A 24,148-nucleotide genomic window follows, 5' to 3' on the forward strand; every position below is an offset into this window, starting at 1 on the left:
TGCTGCAGTCACGTTGCCGCGGCTGCTTCCACTCCAGCTCCGTGACGCGGACGGTTCCCCTCGCTCCCCGCCGCCGGGACGGAGCTGGGATGGCGCCGCTGGCACCGGCCTGCGTTACCGCGCCCGCACGATCGCGCCCCCCCGCCGCGGTGCGGGAAACCCCGGCACCCGCCGCGGCCGCGGCACGCGCGGCCCTCCCCGCCGGCGCACGCGCGGCGCTCCCCTCCCCGCGCAGGCGCAGAGGTGGGGTGCCGGCGGCCGGTAGCGGCTGTTCCTGAGGCGCCGCCGGTCTCGCTCCTCTCCGGGCGGCCTCATGAAGAGGCGGCGGCGGCGGGGCGGCGATGGGCTCGCTGAGCAGCCGGCTGCTGAGGCGGCGGGGCGGCTTCCCGCGCGGCCGTGAGGCGGCCGGGGCCGGCGGCGGCCGAGGCGCCAAGAGGAAGCGCGGCGGGGCCGAGTGCCCCGGCGACAGCGAGAGCGACGGCGAGGCCGAGCGGGAGGAGCGGCTCCTCACCACCCCCCGCAGGTCCGGGCTGCCCCGCGGCTGCGGGGCCGGCGGTGGCCGCCTCCGAGGGGGCTCCGGGCCGCGGACGCGGCTCTGTCAGGGGCGGGTGGCGGGAAGGGGCTGCGGGGCTGGCGGCGGTCGCGCTGGCCCTGAGGTGGCGCGGCGGGCAGGAGGGGCCGTGAGGGGCGGAGGGGCCCGGCGAGGCCGGGGGCGAGTGAGGGGCTGTGCGGGAAGGGCCCGGGGCGCTCGAGGGCCGAGCCCGGTCTTCGGGGTCTTGTGCGGGAAAGGGAGGGGCGGAGGGGAAGGGCTGCCGCTGTGAGGTTGGTGGGGGGCCGGGGCCAGGGGGGAGTTTCTTGTCTGCTTCGGAAAGGTCCCAGCAGCAGCTGCTGCAGTGAACAAGAGAGGGGAGGTGAGCAACGGCGGGGGGGGAGGCTGGTCCCTCACGGGGAGGAAAAAAGCCCTTTCCGGTACCTGGTGCTGCCTCTGTAACAGACAAATTTGAAGGAGTGTGTCTCTGTCTTTTTGCATAGGAAACAGCTGAAAAGCACTTCTAAGTATATTTATCAGACTCTGTTTGTGAATGGGGAGAACAGCGATGTCAAAATTTGTGCTCTGGGAGAGGAGTGGAACTTGCATAAGATCTATTTGTGCCAGGTAAGCGGCTCCTTTCTTCCTCGCAAGAGAAACTGTATTTGTGATGAAAGAATGTCTGGTAAATGGTAAGTGTGACTCAAGGCTTTTTTCTTTCCTTTTCTTCCCCTTACATTTCTGACTTATCACTCTCGCTGTGGATGCAAGCAGTTACACAACATGCCTTGTGCCTTTGATAGTAATGTTAGGAAGCGTAGCTGTAGCTTCGTGTTTGAAAAGTTTCTTTGTTTCTGTCCCTTGCAACTTAATTTTGTTTTAATCTCATCATCTTAACCTTGGCCCATCCTTTGTGAAAACAGTCCTGAAAACTGTCTTTTGGTGTCCGGAGGACAGGTTCTTGTTTGCTAAAGAAATGGCTGAGAGTCTCCTGCGATGTTAATATTATTGCAGAGCAAGGAAAGCGCTTCCGGAGTGGGTCTGTACAGCACTTGCTGACCCAGTCCAACTTTAGTGTTCATTGGGACTCAAGGGTAGGGAACTGAAGGGAAGTTGCTGGTGCTGGGTCTCTGTATTTGTTGTCTAGCCAAGGATGAAGGCTTCCTTGCTGCTTCCTCGCACAGAAGCTCTGAAAAGAATAAATCCTAGTGCGTACCTACAAAAAAGATGCTGTTTCTTACAAGCGTTTTATTTTGGGCTCGTGTTAGGGTGAAATTCTTTGTATGACGTCTTGCGCTTTGGGAGTGAAGAGTGCTGTTATCTTTACTGTCTGTTCTCTTTTATTACTTTTCCTATGACAGAAGTGGGGAGAAACCATGGCTTTGTCTTGAAACGTTTCATTCAGTTGTGCCGTTACCTTTAACGTGGGAGTCTAACCTGGAAAGCAATGTATTTGAAGCGAGAAGAGAAAGTAACATCAGGTACTACACCTGAAAATGTGTGCGCTTCTGTGTTAGCTGTAGTGAAACACAAAATGGTTTTATGTGTTACGAGGTGAAGATGGCACTGGGAGATGCTCAGCAGGTTGAATGCAGCTCCTCTGGTGTAAGAAGGGATGGTAGAAGTGAATTCTTGATTTTTGTTGTTGTAGTGTTAAAGCCATGTTTCCAGTATAGGTACAGCAATTGCTTGCATTGGCCACAGCAAGGGAAATTTCACAGAATCACAGGACGATAGGGGTTGGAAGGGACTTCTGGAGGTCATCCCATCCAAACCCCTGCTTGAGCAGGCACACCCAGAGCAGGGGGGGCACAGGACCGCGTCCAGACGGGGTGTGAATGTCTCCAGGGAAGGGACCCCACAGCCTCTCTGGGCAGCCTGTGCCCCTGCTCTGGCACCCGCACAGGGAAGGGGTTTGTCCTCATGTTCAGGTGGAACCTCCCATGTTCCAACTTGTGCCTGTTGCCCCTTGGCCTGTCATTGGGCACCACTGAAAAGAGCCTAGTCCCATCATCGTGACACCCACCCTTTAGATATTTATAAGCATTGATGAGATCCCCCCTCAGTCTTCTCTTCTCCAGGCTGACCAAACCCAGGTCTGTCAGCCTTTCCTCACAAGGGAGATGTTCCAGCTCCTTGGTAGCTCTCCTCTGGACTTGCTCAAGCAGTTCCCTGTCCTTCTTAAACTAGGGGGCCCAGAACTGGACGCAGCACTCCAGATGTGGCCTCACTGGGGCAGAGCAGAGGGGGACAATAACCTCCTCGCCCTGGCCATGCTCCTTTGAATGCAGCCCAGGACACTGTTGGCCTTCGTGGCCCCAAGGGCACGATGCTGGCTCAGGGTCACCTCGCTGCCCCACAGCACTGCCAGGGCCTTCTCAGCAGAGCCGCTCTCCAGCAGGTCCCCCCCAGCCTGTGCTGGTGCGGGGGGTTGTTTCTCCCCAGGGGCAGGACCTTGCGCTTGCTCTTGCTGAATTCCATGAGGTTCCCCTGGGTACAGCTCTCCAGCCTGTCTAGGTCCTGTTTCATTGCTTTCTTGTAGGAAAAAGCCTTTTGCGTGCATCAGAACCTTTTGAAGCGTGTAAAACGCAGGCAGAAAAGTCACTTGCATATAGCCCAAGGTTGATCATAGGCCGCCACCTCTGGATAGAGCAGTGGTTGTGTTTGACCAGGGGGACAGCTGGGAGACACAGCTTTAATTGTCTGCTTGCTTTTAACTTTGTAAAACTGAGGCAGGGTATAAGTGGGTTGGACAGTCAGACTTAACGTTGTGCAGCATAAACAGGGTGGGCACTTTGGTGGTTTGTCCTTAGGCTGTTGCTGGCGACAATGCTTTTAATCGTGGATGTGATTGTGCTGCTGCTCCGTCTCAAGTTCGTGAAGCTAGCCCTTCAAACTTAGTGTGGGTGCACGACTAAAATTGAATATTAAATAGCTTCTGTGGATGCTTTTGAACAGACTCTGAAAATTGCAGTTTTGGTCTGTAGAGGTGTCATTGTACAAGCGATGTTCTTGTGAGATGAAGTTTTGTGGTGAAGTTAACTGTTCTCCTAAGTCAGGTTTCTATTTCAATTTATGCTCTGTCGTTGGAGTGGTGTTTCTCAAGGTAAAATATTTGTGGGTGTTAAAAATAGCTCGCTGTCAATGAAATCACGACTCCTCTGCCTTGTTGAGCATCCTCTCTCAGGATGTATGTTTCTGTTTCCCTAGTCTCTCAAGCTACTGCATTTAGTTTGATAAATGACAGCAAGGTGCTGCTCTACCTGTGAGTGGCAGGTCTGAGAAATGGAGGGTTTCATTTTCTCTGATACTGGTTACTAAAATGATAAATTCTCCTGAAACTGAGGAGTTGGCCTACATGGCAAAGCTAAGGTAGCCTCCTGAGGATCGGCAAGATGACTGAGGTCCTGGTTTTAGAGTAGCGTATCGTATGTCATCGTAGTTAGGGGATATGCCAAAGGTATGGAAATATTTATGTAATGAAATAAAATCAGAATTGGATTTCATGTTATGTGCTGCCCTGAGTTGAAATGCTGAGTTAAGAGGTCAGGGCATACGGTGCTGTACAAATAGACTTTATTTTTTTGATCTCTCAGGTAAACTTCAGTGAGTGATAGCACCTCATAATGGGCACATCTGCTGCTGAGAAGGAAAATCATGAATCCTAGTAGAGCAGTATATTTCACTTCATTTGGACGGAAACCTATCAAATTCTAGTTTTATATGCCTTACACTTTATAAGAAAAGGTATATTTCCATAAGTGGTGTATGTGCATGTGTCCTTGGTATGAGACTTACAACCTTGTACATTAATTTGTGTGTCTTGCATGCTTTTCTTCCCTCCAGCCCCCCAGTAGCTGAACAGGCATTCCGCGATGCCTGGAGGATTTGTTGTCCATCGGTAACATTAAGGACTTAATTCTTGGACTGGTTATATCCCCATTGGTGGTGTGGTTTGTAGGAAAAGAGTTTGTGTGGCTTTTGTGGCCCTTGAAAGCTCTTTCTTCACTCTGATTGCAGACACGTAGTCCAAACGTCCTAGACGCATTTTCCCTTTCAGAAATAGAGCAACTACAGTTAGTCCTTTCTTGAGTAGGTCAGAGTGGTTTGCATTATGAAAAGTTCCCTTCATAAATTTTGTTCTGCATGAAGGTAAATATTAATGGTTTTTTTTTGTTCCGTGTGCTGCTTTTGAGAGCTTTAATTTGCATTAAGTGTCTTACTTGAGTTCTTTTTCTCTCCTCTTCCCTCATGTAGTCAGGCTACTTTTCCAGTATGTTCAGTGGAGCTTGGAAAGAATCTAGCATGAACATCATAGAGTTGGAGATTCCTGACCCAAACATTGATACAGAAGGTAAGTGGGAACCTTTTATTTTAACATAACTCCTACCTTCAGCGTTCAAGCTGAACCTGACAGAAAATTAACTGGAAAAAAAAATTTTTTTAAGGATAATTTTCAAACGAGTAAATAAGAAACTTGAAAGAATGAGTTCTGTGCTCATTCAGTTCTGAGCTTAACTCGGGTCACCAGTAGAGTTGAATTAACTTTTGTACCTCTGAGCTGGGAAGCACAGCTGGAAAGCAACTGCTTGTACTGTTGTTTTGGCATCGGGGCTCTTGGGATCAATATGTGCAACTGTTGTGGAGATCCGAATGTTGGAGTGTGGATCACATCTTCATCTGTCTGGTCTTGAAAAGCTGCCGAGGGGGGGGCTCGCGGGGGACCGATGTGAGTTGGCAGAAAGCTTTGCTATGGTTCCAAGCACCGTGGAGTGAACTGTGAGTTTTGTTTTTCAGAAGAATTACAGAGAAATTTGTAGCATCACAGCAGTATCTCAATGTTACACTAGTGATGAGTTGCAGAGGAGGAGCATGAGATTTCTCTTCTTTTTACCTAGTTTTACTGTCCTGCACGTGGCCCCGTGGCGTGCCTTGGTGGCTGTTTTAAGATGAATATCTTGTTTAAATGGTGCAAGGGGCTGTATTTCATCGGTGACTGCCATGTTTTGTGTATTCTGTTTATGTGCGTGTGCTTGAGGTGGTAAATACCAGTTTTTTATCCTGAGCAAGCAGGAGTGAAGAGAATGTGTGAGTTGCAGTGGTTTGGTTATATTTAAGGATTCTTTTAGTTATCCGAGCTCGTATGTCCTGTCTTAGTTTGACACTTGTACTCTTTTCAGCTCTACAGGTGGCTTTTGGCTCGCTGTACAGAGATGATGTATTAATAAAACCCAGTCGAGTAGTTGCCCTTTTAGCAGCAGCCTGCATGCTGCAGCTTGTAAGTAATAAATGTGCAATATTTTTATGCTTTCTTTTCAGCTAAAGGTAACTGTTCGTAACATAGTCACGCACACGTATTGTTTCACCTGGAGAAATAAATAATCTTTTCGTACAAAGTGGGAAAAAGCCCCAAACGTAACACAGTGGTTCTATTTCAAAATAGCATGGCTTAGATTCAGTTGTAATGTTAAGCGCCATTTTGAGCATTATATCTAGAAGTAGGCTAAAATAAGTTTTAACAGCTCCTTTGTTCTACCCTGACAGTATTCATTAAGCTTTTCTTTCACGTGATATATCCTTAAGAAAAAGCTGTTTTTCTGAGGAACATTGATTGGTTTGTGTGTTCTGGATAGAGTAGCAGAGGTCACTGTAGCACGTGTGACTCTGGTAATTGTTCAGGCATGAAAACTTGTATGAACTGCACAATCTTTGAAACCTCAGTTAGGAAATAAAAACTTTGAATATTTGTGGGTTTTTTTCTTCCCCGCAGGATGACTTAATCCAGCAATGTGGTGAAACAATGAAGGAAACCATTAATGCAGAAACTGTGTGTGGTTATTACAATTCAGCAGCAACATATGGGTTAGACTCTGTGAAGAAAAAGTAAGAATTACTTTCTCTGAGCTGCTTTGTACATTGCTAATTAGAAGTGTGAATTTATGAATGGTGAGATAATGTCCAGTTAGGTTGGCGGTTTTTTTGTTGTTTGGTTTTTAATTTTTTTTTTAAAGGTATCTGGCTTGGGCTCTGCTTGTTCTGTTTAGTTTTCAGGTTTCTACTATAACCAGTTACCTTAAATTTGGTGTAGATTCTGGTCGATTGATCGGCCTGTGCTGTGAATGAATTAATTACTAACGTACACTAGTAAAGACAATATATTTGGTCTTCAGCGTGACAGTGAAACAATACTTGCCATCATTGACTCTTTTATCTCAAAGCTGCTTTAATATTCAGTACTTGAGCTTGAGTTTATCTTAATTAGGAGGGGTAATTAGACATTTTGGAGCAGAATGCTGAGGTTAGTGCTAGCTGCTTCCTTCTGCTGAGAATTAGTGTGTTCTCAGGGCTTTTTGTGGCATTAACAGCACTAGGAATATAGCTTTCACTCTTCCCTGAGAGACACTAAATGCAACTTTAAGAGTTACAGAAAATTTTGGAAAGTGTTATGGTAAAGTTCATGTTTTTGAAAGAACTCCCCTTCATACTTTTATGCATTCATGTCTTGGGCACGTTAAAGCAGTATTTCAGAATCACGCGGTACATAACCAGGCTTTGTGAGCCTGAGCAACTGTGCTTGAATGTCGAGATATGTAAGAAAAAAAGGAAGGTACTAATTCCTTGCTTTTAATCTAGGTGCCTGGAATGGCTCTTGAATAACCTGATGCCTCACCAGAGTGTGGCGCTCTTCAAAGACCTCAGGTATTCAGGCGTCAGTTAACTGTCAGTGGTGAAGTACAGTTTCTTCCAAAGCGTGCAGCTCGCTCAACACGACTTTCTAGGCTATTGACGGTTGCTTGTTACCTAGCTTGCTTTCTTGGTTTTGTCTGTATGTCTCGTAGAATTCTTTGATGACTTGTCTTTTTTCAGCATAAACCTCATGAAACAGCTGATTAGTTCTTCTGACCTACTTGTAGTGCAAGTGGAAATGGATGTGTACACCGCTCTCAAAAAGGTACTTGGCGAAGGGTTGGGCTGGGGCTTTATGAAGTTGAACTCCAGAGTAGTAGCTGATTTGTAGCACAATGAGAATTTTAACCTCTTTGGTATTTCCTGGAAGCATCTAAGAGAGTATCAGAATCTTTGTAGGAATTAATGCATTATGAAAAAGCGCTGTTAATAACGCATGTATTACTGTTTTGAAGACTTCTTCAATTAACTCCCTAGAGTTTGTTTATTTTCCCTAGTGGATGTTCCTCCAGCTAGTGCCTACTTGGAATGGGTCTTTGAAACAACTCTTAACCGAAGCTGATGCGTGGTTTGCCAGGCGCAGGAGAGGTAGGATTAATTGGCATGGCCTTGGGTTGTGGAAGAGGCTGGTCAGAAGTAAAATACGATAGTCTTCCTCCACTTCCCAACTTTCTCCTCTTCTCTCTGGGAAGGCTGGCCTCTGCCAGCAGTCCCCGGGATCAGGGTCTCAGCACCGATAGCCTTTTCACTGTTTTGTCCACATGTTTCAAGTGAGCAGACATGGTCGCTAGTTTTGCTTCGTTGCTTCTGCTGTTGTTCAGTTAGGATAAGATTTTGTTGCCTTCTCGCTAGAAGGCACGTGTGTGTTTCCAAAGAGGAAAAGTTTGGTCTAACAGTTCTGCCAAAAGGGTTTGAGTGTAAGTAATTTCTTGGGTTTAGCTCCAAAAGATGGTTTGCTTTTCCATAAAAACTTTCTGTGCTTAATAAAGTAAACCTCAATGTCAAATACAAATACGCTCTGGAAAATATTTAGAAAACCAACTTGTAATACCAGTGCTCCGTCTTGCAGATTTTGAGGATGACGTTGCCTTCCTGGAATCGGAACAGGGGAATGCGTTCCTGTCGGTGTTCACACACTTGAGATTACAGTATATCATCAGTGACTTGGCGTCAGCCAGAATTATTGAGAGAGATTCCCTAATGCCCTCAGGTGAGCGAGTACTCAGCTGATCGAGTTCTGTGTGCCTTTCCTAGCCTGGCCTGTGATAGAGTCATTGGGAAGATCGAGGTGTATTTGCTGGTCTTATCACTTGCGTGTTTATCTCCAATGTCTGAATTGCGGCTGAAGATTCAGCAGAAGTTGAACATTAAATTTACATGCATGAAAGTCTTAAAAGACAGACACGTAGGTGTGTTAAGCGTTTGTTGATCAGTCAGTTTATCAAAATACTTTATAATCAGTACATGGTAGGTTATCTGTGTTTAAATGACCCCTGAGTCCCAGGCATGCAAAAAAACTGCTGAGAGAGCAAAATTTGCTGCGACTCAACTGTTTTGTAGCCATTATCTTTGTACAAAGAGCTGGGTAGTTTTTGCTGGGATTTGGAGTAATACCTGAAAATGAAAACCAAAAGCACAAGGTGCTGTGAACTCGTCTCCCCTCCTCAAAGACAAGCATTATTTACTGACAGGTATTTCGGGTGTTTTTGGAGGAGACGGGATAATGACGTATTCTGCTCTTGTCCTTTTAATTGCATTTTGCATACATCCTCCTTCTAGGTCCTGGTGCTTTTTTGAAGCCCATAGAGTGAAATGCCATTTAATGTGTTATAGATCACTGCTATTAATGTTACAGTATCACTGAAAGATAAGAAGCCGCATTCTCATCTTTGCTTTGTTCTTTGCTTGGAAGCTGTGTAAACTTGGCTGCTGAGAGATGAGTGAAACTGGAGATGAGTAACCCCGTTGGGCTCTCACTTGAAAGTGTTTTTCCACCATCGTTCATATCTTTTATCATGTGAAACACCTGCCCCTCCTCCTTTTTCCTTTTTGTTTTTATTTATATATTATTATTTATTTTTCCCCTCCCCAGAGTGAGTTGTGCTCATTGTAACAGTGTTTGGACTTCCCCTGCTCTGCCTCTGGATCTGGCTCCTGGTGTCCTACCTCCATATTTCACTCTGTTCGGTCTTTCCTTATTGTAGTTGAATCTTAGCATTGAATTTTGCATCTTGACTCTCTGACAGTTTTTTCCCTAGCTCTCATGTACACAGCATTGATTCTTTTTTCTATATCTGTCCCCAGCACAACTATCCATCCGTCCGTGTCCCTGTGATGTCCGTTTAGCAATGTAATTGCCAAATGTGAATTAAGACTGCTTTTATTGATCTGTTCATCACTCTTATTTGCAACTTCTTGACAACTGTGTTCTTGCCATCTGTCTGTAGCCTTCGGGGTCGCTTTGGGCTCTTGCCATACATAACTCTTTAACCTGTCCTTGAGTTACACCGCTGCCTTCCTCTAAAATTAAAATTTTTTTTTCCATCTCACATTGGCTTTTTCCTTCATGCTGCCATAGATGTCAACACAATAATGGTCCAATATCAGAGGAGACTTGTTGGGATATTTTTCTTGAAGCCTGCTAGCCTGGTCAAACTGTTAGATGCTTTTAAAACACTTGCCTTGCCATTAAGGTGATGTAGTGAGCGTTACTTTAGTTTGCCTTCCTTGTGCTGCCGTATCCTGTCTCTGCTAGAAATAATGTGTTTTTTTGTAGCTGAATTCAGCTTTTTGTAGCTGAATGTCTCAATAACGCTGAGCACCTCTTTCTCACACTTTGAAATGTTCAAAGAATGCCGCTATCAGAAGCTGAATTAGGACTTTCTGATAGGGGGTAGCTGTGGGGAGGGAGTAGGGTCCTTCCCTCCCTAGAAATCTGTCCCTCTCTTGAGTGAAAGTGAACCGTTACCACTGCTGAAATGCACTGGCTTTCCCTGCTCTCGCTTCTGGCTTCGATTAATACCTTCATAGATGGAGAAGAGACTGTCTTCCTCACTAGATCTGGCAAAGTCAAATACGAAGGAACTCGGTTATCCTGTGCTCACAACGTCTATTTGAAAGTGTCCTTGGAACAGCAGGTGGAGGCAGTGTGTCGTAGACCGCTGCGTCGAGCTGAGGTGGAGCTTGGGTGAATGGTTTGGTCGGTTATGACCAGTAGATGGGGCAGGGTTTGACCTCGAGCAAGTGATAACAGTTTATACTATGCATAAATCCTAGAAGAACAGATCCGATCGTGGATAGGTGGTATTTTAGATGCTTAAGTGATGTATAAAGTCAGTATAATCCATCTGGCGATTAACATTGGTGCGGATGGTAATCATAGTGCAAAGGCATCTTCATTCTGTATTAAAAAATAAGGTAACTGTGGGTGAGTGACCCTTTAGATCCTTAATTGAAAGATGACAGAGGAGAACTATGGATTATTTTCATGTCAAGTGGCTGTGTCAGCATGTGAATAAGATGTTGCAAACCAGACATTTGCCAGTACTGTGCTTGGTTTCCTTCTCTTAACGTTGCTGTTTGTTATCGCTTACCAGAACTGCGACGGGCAGCCTTTTCTTAGTGTTCTTCAGCGGACAGATTTTGTGTCTGTGCTCAAACCCAGCAGCCTTCTGCCTACATACGTCAGAGGAAGAATGTTCTTACATTGTTACGAGATTAATTGCAACTTTGAGGCTGGTTTGCCTGTACTTATTGAAAAAGAATGTGCTCTACCACTGATAATGAATTTAAAAAAAAGGAAAAAAACCCCAAACTTGAATTCCAAGGGAACTGGGAGAGCAGGGAGGGAAGAGCAGCGTGATGTGGAGACCTCTACAGGTGTAATGAAGTGTAAGTGAAGAGGTTAATACTGGATGGCCCTTGTAATCTGTTGGTGGTGGTGTGTAGCCAAAAGCTGTGTTAAGATCAGGAACTTTTGCTCGTCCTTTAAAAGGAGGCTTGGATAAATATTGGTGGTGCCCTTTTGAACTGATGCTGCCAGCATCCAGTGTCTGAGGTGATTGCATCGTACCCAAGAGAGCCTTGAAACATGGAAATTGCTGGGCAGTTTGTATTGTGGTGTAAGCCTTTTAGATTATTCTAGATGAAATAGTTCTCAGGGAGGTATAAAGAAGGTGACCATGTTGAAGAGTTGAAAGAAATGGTGTAACACTTCCTGAGCAGTATTTTTCCTCTTAACCTTTACAGATTAACAGGTGAACTACAGTTGAAATATGGTGTATGACATAGGTTCATATACAAAAATAGCGAAGATGCTCTGTCTCCTGATTGTTTTTTTGTTTCTTTTTCCTCCTAGCACATCCATTCTCTGTTCCTCACCTGTGCACTTTTCCTTAAATCATTGTAATGCTTTCTGTTGCGCTCTGGTGAATTCCCATTTTGGTCCTATCACAGCCTGAATCTTAACTCGGGAGTCAGTAGGGCAAGGGCTGGTTTTATGTTTTGAATCTGGGACTCCGAAGGCGATCTCAGCACTGTGCTCTCACCCTTCTGTCACCCTCAGCAGCAACCAACCTGTTTTGTTTTCCTGCTAACGGTGGTTCTCACCGCTCCTGCCATCCCAGTCCATTCCTCCCTAGAGTTTGTTCTCATCTGAGACCTTGCGGACTTGCCGCTGTTCATTAGCTTGACTGAAAAGAACTTATGTGCTGGGCTTTTGGCTGCTTCTGATCCCTTCTGTGTAACTGCCTTAGCAGCTGTTAGGTTTTGTTCTGCTGTATCTCTTGGTTGCAGCTGTTAAATTAATACAGCTGACAGAATCTTCGCAGAATCACAGAGTGGTGGGGGTTGGAAGAGCCCTCTGGAGCTCACCCCGTCCCACCCCTGCTTGAGCAGGCACCCCCAGAGCAGGGGGGGCACAGGACCGTGTCCAGGCGGGGGGTGAATGTCTCCAGGGAAGGGACCCCACAGCCTCTCTGGGCAGCCTGTGCCCCTGCTCTGGCACCCGCACAGGGAAGGGGTTTGTCCTCATGTCCAGGTGGAACCTCCCATGTTCCATCTTGTGCCTGTTGCCCCTTGGCCTGGCGTTGGGCACTATTGAAAAGAGCCTAGTCCCATCATCCTGACACCCGCCCTTTAAATACTTATAGGTATTTATGAAATCCCCCCTCAGTCTTCTCTTCTCCAGGCTGAACCAGCACAAGTGTGTCAGCCTTTCCTCACAAGGGAGATGCTCCAGCCCCCTGATCACCTCGGTAGCTCTCCGTACCATCTTCCTGGTGTTCTCAGAGGAAGACATGGCTTATGTTTATTGCTAGTAGGGGACAGCTTCTGTTCTGTTTGTTTTTACCATACCTGTGATAAGGCACTGTTTCCTTTATCTTTTGATTCTGTTTTCCTCTTGTTTAACTTGTGTAGAATTCTGTTGGGGATTCAGAGAGTGGCATCTTCTCCTAAGAGCTTGTTACCCAGCTCCTTGGCTGAACAGAACTTAGCGCACTGAGAAAACATGTTGAGTTGCATCACTTCTGGCAACCGTGGATGCTTGATAAGATGAAAATAGTCCTGAGTTACTCAGTGTTAGCAGTTGATTTTTATCTGAACTGCCTCTTCTGTACCTGCGGCCTGGAGCTGAATCACACACGCGCGTTATCAGGTGGTGGGTTTGCACAGGCCGTTCAGTTAATAAGTGTAACCTTATTATTGCAATGTGATTTTATTTCTATATTTCAAGTGCCTATGAACACCCCCATTCCCGGCTCCAAAGACGACACCAAGCTTATTTTTTTGTTCTTGTTGTTTTTCAATTTTAGAATGGCTGTCCTCTGTTTACAAACAGCAGTGGCTTGCCGTGCTCAGAGCAGAACAAGGCAATGATATTGGGTAGGTATATTACAGGCTTTCCTTTCTCTCTTTCTTAAACTAGAAAATTTCCTCTCATATAAATTCTGACAAGATGAACTTTTGGAGTTCCAGGTTGTATGGTTCTTAACAGCATCAGCCAATTGAAAACAGCAATGTGGTGGAATTTTTTGAATTCAATATAGTGACTTAGTTAAACATTGGAGAATGGGAAGGGTCACTCCATTACTTGCCTAGAAGAAGTGCACAAAGGAAAATTCAGTTATGCTCAAGTTAGAATGGTTCACAGAGGGATCGTGGATGCAGGGGATAAGCAGGACCCTCCCATTGAGTCACAAGGTTCAGAAGAGATGCCCTTGCTTTCTAAACTCCTTTCAGTGAGGAGCCTAGGTGCGGCTAGGTCCAATCTTAGTCTCAGGCTTGGTCAATGGTTTATGTGAATAGGGATAATATATATATTCACACTGCACACAAACATACCCCCCGAGGTTAACCTGTGAGTAAAAATTATCTTTTTGTGAGTTTCATGAATTACTCACATTTATGTGCTGATATTCATCAGCGCACGGCCGGTGAACCTCGCAAAATCAGGCCTTTGAGTCCTCGCAAAAACGTCAACAGAAGATCCCTCCATCCTTGCAAAACCTACCCTGAGAGGCGTCCCAGCCCACAGGAGATACAGGGTCACGTGGCCGGCTGCGGTGCAGGAGAGCTCAAAAGGTCTCCGTCTTGGATCACTATTTATAGGATTGAGATGATTGGCTTTGGTCAATATTTTACATTCTGGCCACAATTCTGGTACGCAGGTCAGGGGGCAGATGGCCCAGGTGTGGTCAGAGATTGCCTGAGGCCCAGGTCGTTGTGACCAAGATAACAACACAATAGGGCTCACCCTGGGATCTCAGAGGGGTGGGGGGGCTGCACCACCACAGCACTGCACCGCCCTTGAGGAAATGCCATGACGACTGCTATGTTTCTGTGCCCTTTCAGAGATGTACAGGTAGCTGTGCTTAGTGGAACACCCTGACTGGCGTCTGTGCGCATAACGTGTAGTTGGGTTTCTTCAGCCTGTGCCTCACAAGGATCGTCAGTGGTGGCTTGGGCAGCGAGGCATGGTGATTTAACAGATGTGACATGTATGCGCGTGACCACAAACTGTTCCCTTCTGCTTGGTTTTGCCACATTGCATTGAGCCTGACTTGAACCAAAGGCCGTGCAGTCTGTGGCAGCGTTCAGCGGTAGAGTTACAGATCTCCCACCTGCCTTTTGAAGTGAAGAGTGAGTGTTCTCTTGATGTACTTCTGTGGCAGCGAGTGGTTCAGGATTTTCCACCCGGAGGTTTTGACTGGATCGTTAGTGAACGACCAACCACCAATAGACCTATTCTTAAGTACTCATAGCTCTGTCTTGAAACAGCTTACGCTTTAGCCCCAACACCCCGTGGCAGTGGCTTCCGTGGCTTAATTGTGTATTATATAGGAAATATTTCCTTAATCGCTTCCTTTTGGTGTTATGTAAGAGTGTTAAAAATGCCCAAAACTCTGACTTTGGCCTTAAGAGGATCTTTAAGAAGCGGTTCTCTCTGTCAATAGCAGTGCTCCAGAAAACGGAAGAGGTAAAGTACGTCATTATGAATGTCGTCATTTCAGCTCCTAAAGATTAATGTCGGGTGGTCATAGCTTGTTTCTGGGACTGTTGTTTGCTTGGGAAGACTTTTCTTGTAATGCAGTCATGGATGTATCTAACAGTAAGCGAATGTACAGTGCGCATTACCATCTAGCTCATATGGGAACCACAATTAGCATGAAAGCAAGTATTAACATAGTCATCCGAGTTCTTATTCAAGATAAGACTTGGTATTTGCTTATTTTTGATGTCTTTTGGTAACTCACTGTAATGCAGGGAGAGTGTTTTAACTGTCAGCCGTTAGATACACCTGCTTCTGAAAAAGCAAGCTCTCATACAAAACTGAAGTGCAGATGATGGGGGTCATACCAGCTTTTAAAATGAGCAACTTGCATGTTCAACTCCAGGGCTGATGCTTTCAGTGACTCTTGGAAGGAGCAGAGTATTTTTCCATGTTTTTCTTGCTTGTCTAGTTTTCTTTAGTATGGGATTTTTTTTTTTTTAAACACAGCTAGAAGTGAAAAATCTGAGGCAGAGAAAGTTTACTGAACAGTAGACATCCGCCCGAATCTCTTATTATGGCATTTATTGCCAAGGTCTTTCGCTGATGGCAATGGCCCACTTATTAGTGGGTGAGATGTAGTGTTTCTTCTCAATATGTTTTTGCTTCTAACTTTGGTAGTTTACAAGCTTAATGGTTCAAGGTGGCATCCAGGTTGCTGTTTGTTTTGTAGTCAATAATGGCCTGATTGTCCCTGAACAGGGTGTTCTCTGGAGTCATGTGGGAGGGAGATGGGGGGTGCACGCACATGCGTGCACGGAGGGCTTCCCTGGAGTCGTGTGCAGTTCAATTGTTCTGTCGCTAGTCCACAGCACGCAATCTCTGAGATGATGTTTGAAATCCTGAGACCACTTCTCTGTCTTCTACTGGCAAGCCGTACTGCCACCCTGCAGTGAGATGCCTGTGGTCCGTAACTCATGTCTTAGAAGGGAAGACATGAAACTGTTCCTTTGTATTAAAGCAAATATTTTGGATGTTGGACCAACCGGTAGCTGAAAGAAAAGAATTAGGGTTTTATAAGACCATCCTTTGATCCAGATCTGCTGCCCTTCCTCTCGCACTTACTGCCTGTATCAGTATCTTAACACGTTTTTTCCTTAGAGATAAGGATGCAAACTCAGTCAAGCCGAGTGAAATGTGAGGTCTGACTCCCAGTGAGCTGAAGTAAGGCTCTATTTTCATATCCCACCTGGAGCAGAGCGTAATTGCACCCGCTTATTCTAGGGCTGCCAGCATGGAAATTACATTGCTTTGAAACATGTGATGTGGTTTGCTCTTTTGATAACTTCAGAGAGGAGGAGAAAATGTTTCTCTCCTTGTTTATGTAGTTTGCATTTAAAAGGACTAAACATTTTCCTCACTCCAGAATTTGGGAATTTTTGAGTGTAATACTGGAGTTTGTGACTTTGAACTGTAGCTGCTCAAGGTTTACTTGTTGTGCTAAAGTGGATCGCTGCTTTTTTTAATTAAACATGTGTTCTGTGGCAGATGCGAGAGAGATCTTTCAAGTCCATGACTGGAGTCATTTCTATTCTAATGGTCTCTTTGGTGGTGTTTAAGAAGGAAATAGGATAACTTGACTGTTCGCTAAGCACGTGGTAGGCCAGCGTAAGCGGTTACAGCTGGAAGTTTTGCATCTTCTGAGGCTGCTCGAGGAATTGCGAGGGGGGAATGTTACCGTCTCTCTGACATTATGTACTAATGTTTATGAAAGTTGTCACTAATTAAACAGAAATGAACCTTTTATCACCATTACTGAATTTGGGTCAGCTACGTAAGCAGTTCAGCTAGAAGGTGTGTAGAAAGCACGTGGGAGGTTCTTGGATGAGTTTGGTTAGCATGATTAGCGTGTTTGCTTAACTTAATCATAAAATACTTAAGCGTCCAGGACTGGTTTTTACAGAAACGGGGCAAAAAGACCACAGACCGAGCTTGTTCGTAAAAGGCATAGCCACAAGCTCTTGCGGTGTTTGTACAGTAGGAAGAGAAGAGGTGCAGCGTTTCTTCTTGCTTGTGGAGCTTGAAGTGTGTTGTTTGGTAGTGCAGGTTCATAATTTAACGTGGGGGTGGTGGTGGGGGTTGCCTTTCATTGCGATTTATGCTACTCACTTCAAGCGTTTGTCCTCAGTGTAACTTGAAGACTTTCTGGCAATGGTTGCTTATTTGGTTAACGATGTCATCGTGTCTAAAGTTAAGTGAGTAACATACCTCTGGAAAACTGGGCCTGATTTTACTCATGCCGGCTCTGCAAGGTTTCTCTATGTGCCGAAGCGGCAGTGGAAACTGTTGGGTGAAACAAGTTCATATTGGTGTAGGATGCCAGAACCAAGAGCTCGTGGCACTTGGTGGTCGCTGGGGGTAAACTTTTTTCCAGCCGCTTGAGAAATCTTTGAGTGTCGCTCTGGGTGCCGCTTCATAGCGCTGCTATTTTGCAGAGTCCTGCAGCTGTTCCTCAGCAGCAGCACTCGTTGATGTTTGTGCCTAGTAAGTCGGGACTACCGTGTTTAAAATGGACTTGGTTCTTTTAGGAGGATTGGGGAATGCATGTCATTGCAACGGCTATTATATCCATACCTGGAAAGGTTCTCTGGTAAAAGTCCTACCTACCGAGGCTTATATTGCAGTTTTGTAGAGTAGTCGGATGTTCACGGGATGATTCGGGTTGGAAGGGACCCTGGCAGGTCATCTAGTCTAACCTGGGCACAGAGAAGGGTCAGCTGTGTGCTCAGACCGGTTTACTGGGGTCTGTTCAGCTCTTCCACGTTAAAGTACCGTACAAAGCTGTTTAAGTATCCTTAAAGATGCCCTTTTTTTTTGTAGGCCTCAGGAAGTAAATAAAGAGGAACTGGAAGGAAACAGCATGAGGTGTGGTCGAAAACTTGCAGAGGGTGGCCATGTAAGTACGGCACGTGGCTACGTCTGTGCGCAGCTGACACGTCTTAGACGTGCTAGGTATTTTCAAAACACGTTGGTCTTAATTGTCAAACTGCATCAAAAAGAGGTAACGGAGATGCTACGTTAAAGAAATTATTTTATTCTCCCTAGAAGGATGAAAAGGCTTGCTGTCTTTGAGATGAATAAGGAGTTAGTGACTTAATTGTGCTCTGGCACTGCAAGCAAGCCCGTGTTTGGAAAAACCTCTGTTGCATGAAAGGAGGGAATGTAGCCATGACTTATCATCGGAGACGTGTAAAATACATTCAGTTAAAATAAAGCTCTGATCACTGATGTCCCTTTCTTTTTAACTGGAAAAGGAAGCTTTCCAGATAAACTGTGTAACAGCCACAGCCAGAACCCCGCTGTGTTCCGTGTACGTCTGTGTGTCTTTAGGTAGCAGGTCCTGTGAGAGCACAGGAGACATGAATATTTTCTTCCCCACTGAAGTCACTTAACATGAGGCTGTTGTACTCCGAGGAGCACTTTAAGCACGAATGGGGTGTGTAGTTAAGTGCTGCTCAGACATACAGCAGCAGGTACCAGGATGCAGAACTATTTTAGATCCGCTTGTGTGAAATGTATTTCCGTATGTTTGGAAGGCAGCTGACGCGAAGCTTGTCTCGTGTACTCGTCTGCCTGCAAAGGCTGGCCGCTACAGTGAGTGGTTGCCTACCGGGGCGTCTTATGTCTCAAAGAGGTGTTGGCAAGGATCCTTGAATCCACCAGACATCTCTGTAGCCGAGGATCCCGGTCCCAAGTTTGAGCTGTTGGAGAAGCGGCACTTCTCATTTGTGTTGTGGCCAGTGCTCAGAGGGGCTGGTTTGTTTCTGTGTTTTTTAACTTGTGCTCTTCAGTACTGCTGGCGGTGGACTGGGTTCAACTTTGGCTTTGACCTTCTTGTCACTTATACAAATGGTTACATCATTTTCAAGCGGAATACGCTGGATCAGCCGTGCAGTGGATCAGTCAGTCTGCAGCCTCGGAGAAACATAGCCTTCAGGTAAATAATCACCAAGGAGGCAGAGCCTGTGGCGTGTGCTAAGATCTCCTACTGTAACTAAGTCTTTCCATCTGATGGATCCATTCTTTTGGATCCAAGTTTAACTCATCCCTTGCATTAAATTTTGTTGCCACCAGGTTAGTTATGTTTGAAAATGCCATTCTGTCTCCTTGGGACAAACTCTTTGTGCCGGAAAAACTACGTTATGGGAAACTAATTTAACTGTTGTTGTGTCCCTAGGTTACGTGTAACCTCTTTTGATAGCAGCGGGAAAGTTACTTTCAGTAGAACAACAGGATATCAGATTCTAACCTTTCAGAAGGACCAGGTATGTTTGGAGACTGCTTGCCTTCCCAGACTTCCAGCACTGGTGAGATTACCCATCTGAATAGTATGTCCATCAGGCTCCTGCTCATTTAGAGGCAAACTTGGAGCTTGTTTGAAGACTCTGTTGCGTTGTAAGCTGAAGAGTTAAAAGAATCCCTGCCTGTTGTTCAAGGGTGGTATTCATTGCTCTGTTAAACAAAGACCCAAAAGCCTCAGAGAGGAGTGGAGTTTATTAAGAGAATGTGCCCATTTCCACCCTCTGTGACAGCAGAATTCAGTAAGGAATGTGAAAGACTTGATCATCAAGTGTCTTAAGTGCTAATCAGCAGTGATATGTATGTGGTGGGTACATAGAGACTTTCTCCCTGCAAATGCAGAAAATCCCTCTTTATCTCCAATGTGCTTGAAGGTAAAGTTTGCTCAGCCGTTTCTCACGGTTCTGTTTCCTCTGATGCAGAAGGGTCGGCAGCCCTGGGGCAAGGGCTGTAAGCAATTTCAGAATAGCTTGTCAGTGTTAATATTACAAAACACCTGCTGAAGGTGAAGGTGAATTACTGTCTTGAGGTTTTTTATCTCTGCTTTTTGAATACATGTTAATTAAAATGTATAGAAGGACTGTTAGTACCAGTTTCGGTGCTTTTTGATGTACTTCCCTGTAATGGCCTCACTTGCTACGCAAATGCTCAAATGTCCACTGTGTTTGCTTTACAGGAGCAGATAGTGATGAATTTGGACAGAAGCCTCCTGACCTTCCCGCTCTACATCTTCTGTAACTTTTTGTACACATCGCCAGAGAAGCCGACCGACAGCGAGGCACTGCCAGATAACTCAGAAACCTGAGACCTCTTTATATATTATATATCTATATATTTTATATATATATATATGGCCTTAGTATACTCCTATGCATATCTGAAAAGATCATCAGAAATTGTGTAGGCCAAAACTAGTTATCCCATATGTTTTTTTAATTTCTGTTCTGCACCTGCAGACAGTAGCCATTCCGTGGTTAAGAAATGTTAGACTTTTTATTTTCCTGGGTGAAAACTGAGCCAAATGGGACAGGGGGAGTTTGTGTGAATGACATCTTACGAACTTTCCTGTCAGATTCTGAGCACGCATTGTAGGACGCGTGGTTTTTGTAGTGTCTTATTTGTTTGTGGGTTGGTTTTTTTTTTTTAAATGACTGATCTGTAAATACCAGGTCCGCATTCTGTTTCTTTTGTGGTCAAGTGTAAGAGGTACACTGTATTCATTCTTTCTATATGTTTTAAAATACCCAGCTTTTCGGTAATGCCAGCTTTGGTGCTGGGTTGAGCCACCCCAGGGCTCCTGCGTTGTTCTGAGGGCTCAGCGCCTCCTGTTCAGGACCAGGTCCTGCTCTGCCCTTGCACCCCGCTGGCTCCCGGGGCCACCCACCGCCCCTGCTCACCTGGACAAGCCGTTGCTGCGTGCAGACGCAGCCCTGGCCCGCACACCCCCGCGCACGTGTGCCCTGGCTGCTGGGGAACCGCCACCCTGCAGTGCGACGGGCACGTGGGATACGGAGCAAGAGCTTGCACAAAACTCATCTTGAGAATCATTTTTTGCAGACATTAACGACTCGTTCCCGTGATCTGTGGGTGTCCTGGTCCTACGTTGCCCTCCCTCGCCCTCCCGGCTGTGGAGGGACTGTCAGTGCAAAGAAACAAATCCCTTCCCAGCTTTGGTCCTTGTTCCCAGGACAGGATCAGGGATTTGGAATGGGGCCGGTGGCGCAGGGGCCCTTGCTAAGGGATCGTGAAGGAGTGGCTCAGTGCAGGAGTGAGGGGAGCACAGAAACCCAAACACAGCATAGCTTCCCCCAGAATTTTCTGGGGTGGTTGGTTTTTCTCCCCCACCCCCCCCATTTTATTTGTCACTGACTGGGAGCAGCAATTGTGGCAAAGGGGAGTGGAGCACTACACTGTATGGAAAGTACAAAAATAAGGAAGCCTATATATAATTGCAGTCAGTTACTAAAAATTGCTTCCGGGGCAGAGATTGGTGCACCTCTGGTGCTCCTCATACATCTTGGGTGACTGAATATGGTCCTTCTCTCTACAAGGCCTTTGACTTCAAAAAGGGAAGAGGCAAATTCCTCTTGCAAGGATCAATAATTTGCTGCTTGTAGAGAGATAGGTACATCTATCCTAAAAAAAAAAAAAAAAAGTAGCAATAAAGTCCTGTCTACAGACCAACGAGGAGCGAATTGCTAGGGAGGAAGATCAGTGTCCCCAGTGTAGCAGCTGACTCACTGGAAGGCTCTGCTCTCCTGCTCCCTGAGTGGCCAGAGAACGTGCCAGTACAAGACCAGGAGTTCAAAGAAAATGCGTCCTAATGGGAACAACCAAGCAAAACAAAAGCCATCCTAAATCCACAAAGCAGTACTTCTTACTGGAGGAAAGAGACAGGCTGAAGAACTCGGCTGGTGGGGTCCAAGGTGGCAGTGCTAATGCCATTGCATCCAACAGAGGAATAAGCCAGGCCAGCCAGAGCAGTGACAAAGGTGCCTTTTCTGCCTCACAAGATGACAAGCAGGAGACCAGCCACCTCAAGGGTGTGCATGGCCACAGTGGGTCCTCACACAGCACGGGGAATAAACAGGAGGGACTGGAGCTCTGCGTGCAGTCACAGGGCCATGATCTCATTGCAGTCACAGGCTTTTCAGGAAAGACAGGCCAGCAAGACGAGGTGGGGGAGCTGCTCTTTATGTGAAGGAGCAACTGGAATTTATCAAGCTGTGCCCAGAGGGTGGAGGAAGAATGAGTTGAGAGCTTATGGGGAAAAAATCCAAGGGCAGGGAAATATGGGTGACGCTGTTATGGGTGTTCGCTATAGGCCACCTGATGAGAAAGAAGTCAATGAGTCCTTCTACAGCCAGCTAGAAGTACCCTCACAATTGCAGGCCCTGGTTCTCGTGGGTGACTTCAACCCCCGTGATATTTGCCTGAAAAGCAAGATGGCGAGGCACACACCATCCAGGAGGCTCCTGCAGAGCATTGAGGATAACTTTTTGACACAGGTGCTGGAGGAGCCAACAAGGCAAGATGTGCTGCTGGACCTTATACTAACAAACAGAAGGTCTAGTCAAGGCTGTGAGGGTTGAGGGTAGCCTTGGCTGCAGTGACCGTGAGATGGTGGAGTTCAGAATCCTGTGTGGTAGAAGCAGGGCAACAAGCAGGATTACAACCTTGGACTTCAGGAGTGCTAACTTTTGGCCTCTTCAAAGACCTGTTTGGAGGAATCCCATGGGTTAGGGCTCTAGAAGGCAGGGGGGTCCAAAAGAGCTGGACAGTATTCAAGGACCACTTCCTCTAAGCTCAAGGTTGGTGCATCTGTGTGAGGAAAAAGTCAAACTGATACCTTAAAAGCTAAAAGATAGAAGGTTCCAGGTCTGGCAGATTGATTATATCACACTCCTACGGACCTGCCCAGGCAAGCGCCATGTGCTCACCATGGTGGAAGCACCCGCTGGCTGGAAGCATACCCCGTGCCCCACGCCACTGCCCGACACACTATCCTGGGCCTGGAAAAACAAGTCCTATGGCGACATGGCACCCCAGAGAGAATGGAGTCAGACAACAGGACTAATTTCTGAAACAACCCTATAGACACCTGGGCCAAAGAGCGCGGCATTGAGTGGGTATATCACACCCCCTGTCACGCACCAGCCTCTGGGAAAATCGAACGATTCACTGGGCTGTTAAAGACTACAGAGAGCAATGGGGGGGTGGGACGTTCAAACACTGGGATACACATTTAGCAAAAGCCACCTGGTTAGTCAGCACTGGGGGATCTGCCAATAGAGCTGGCCTTGCCCAGGCAGAACCCTTACGTACTGTGGAAGGGGACAGAGTCCCTGTAGTGCATGTGAAAAGTACCCTGGGGAAAACAGTCTGGGTTATTCCTGTCTTGGGTAAAGGCAAACCCATTCATGGGATTGCTTTTGCTCGAGGACCTGGGTGCACTTGGTGGGTGATGCGCAAGGATGGAGAAATCCGATATGTGCCTCAAGGGGATTTGATTTTGGGTGAAAACAGCCAATGAACTGAATGGTAGGGTGCTAATTGCTATATAATGTTGTATGTGATCTCTTCTGTGGTTGCTATATGCCATATCAATGGTATCACGGTAGGAATCTTCCAGTTCGTGGAGAATGAACTTTGATTGAACCAAGCCAAGTGCAGCAGTGATGGAACAAGAACTGACTTCGGCATGCAACAATCCAACACCACACACACCATCTCTCCTGCCCTGAAAGACTGATACGATAGATGGAGCCTGAAGTCACGGACTAAATGAACTGAATAGGCATTTTGTGGACACTTGTGGATATTTTACAGACATTTTACAGGGGTAGTCCATAGACTAGGGGAATGTTATCTGTGAATTATATCAAAGGATGGGAAGGAGTAGGGGGTGGTGAATGAGGCTGTACTGGATAGTGTGGGACCTGAGCATGATGTAAATGGTATGGAATCAGGCGTGGATATTGTCATGGTTTTGGCTGGGATGGAGTTTGTTTTCCTCACTGTAGCTGGCGTGCTGTGGTTTGGATTTAGTATAAGACTGATGTTGATGGCACACTGATGTTTTGGTTGTTGCTAAGTAATTGTGAATTTGGTGCTAAGTGTTGCCAGGTGGTGCTTGTACAGGTCAAGGATGTTTCCAGCTTCTCATGTTCTGCAGGGGGCGTGGGATGCTGGGGGGGGGCATTGCTGGGGGAGCTGACCTGAGTTACCCTGTGGATATTCTGTATCATATGATGAAATGCCAGGATATCAAGTTGGGGGGCCGGGCTAGGAGGGAGGCAATGGTGCCTTGGGGGCAGGGGGTGTTTGCTGGATGGTTACTTTACTTGATGTTGGTTTGGCTTATTTTTAACATTTCCCCTTCTGCTTTATTTCCTTTTTCTATATATAATTATTATTATGATTATTACTGATTGATTTTACTTATAAAATTCTTCGTATCTCAACACTTGGACTCTCTGCTGCACACCATGCAGGAGGGCAGCAAGAAGGAGGAGCGTGGAGCGAGCCCTTCTTCCCAGAGGAAGGGTGGCAGGGAGAGGCCCCGGAGCAGATCGCCGCAGTGG

General features: G+C 46.3%; 2 protein-coding genes across 2 annotated transcripts in view; both read left to right on the forward strand.

Moving 5' to 3' along the window:
• The first annotated feature begins 222 nt into the window (after positions 1-222).
• Positions 223-20,501, forward strand: LOC135317061 (germ cell-less protein-like 1). Its single transcript, XM_064472630.1, has 14 exons — positions 223-523; positions 1,033-1,156; positions 4,787-4,883; positions 5,710-5,807; positions 6,300-6,412; positions 7,163-7,228; positions 7,397-7,481; positions 7,714-7,804; positions 8,286-8,426; positions 13,030-13,099; positions 17,586-17,661; positions 18,557-18,702; positions 18,943-19,030; positions 19,741-20,501. Exons 1-14 carry the CDS (start codon positions 342-344, stop codon positions 19,867-19,869), a joined length of 1,506 nt encoding a protein of 501 aa, XP_064328700.1. The 5' UTR covers positions 223-341; the 3' UTR covers positions 19,870-20,501.
• An 886-nt stretch (positions 20,502-21,387) lies between these two features.
• Positions 21,388-24,148, forward strand: part of LOC135317006 (germ cell-less protein-like 1) — a 108,326-nt gene continuing 105,565 nt past the window's right edge. Inside the window, exons 1-2 of the mRNA XM_064472518.1 lie at positions 21,388-21,761; positions 21,889-22,072. Coding sequence (XP_064328588.1) covers positions 21,388-21,761; positions 21,889-22,072 — 558 coding nt within the window. The remainder of the gene's footprint in view (positions 21,762-21,888; positions 22,073-24,148) is intronic.

Source organism: Phalacrocorax carbo, chromosome 24 (genome assembly GCF_963921805.1).
Source record: "Phalacrocorax carbo chromosome 24, bPhaCar2.1, whole genome shotgun sequence".
In the NCBI taxonomy this organism is placed as follows: Eukaryota; Metazoa; Chordata; class Aves; order Suliformes; family Phalacrocoracidae; genus Phalacrocorax; species Phalacrocorax carbo.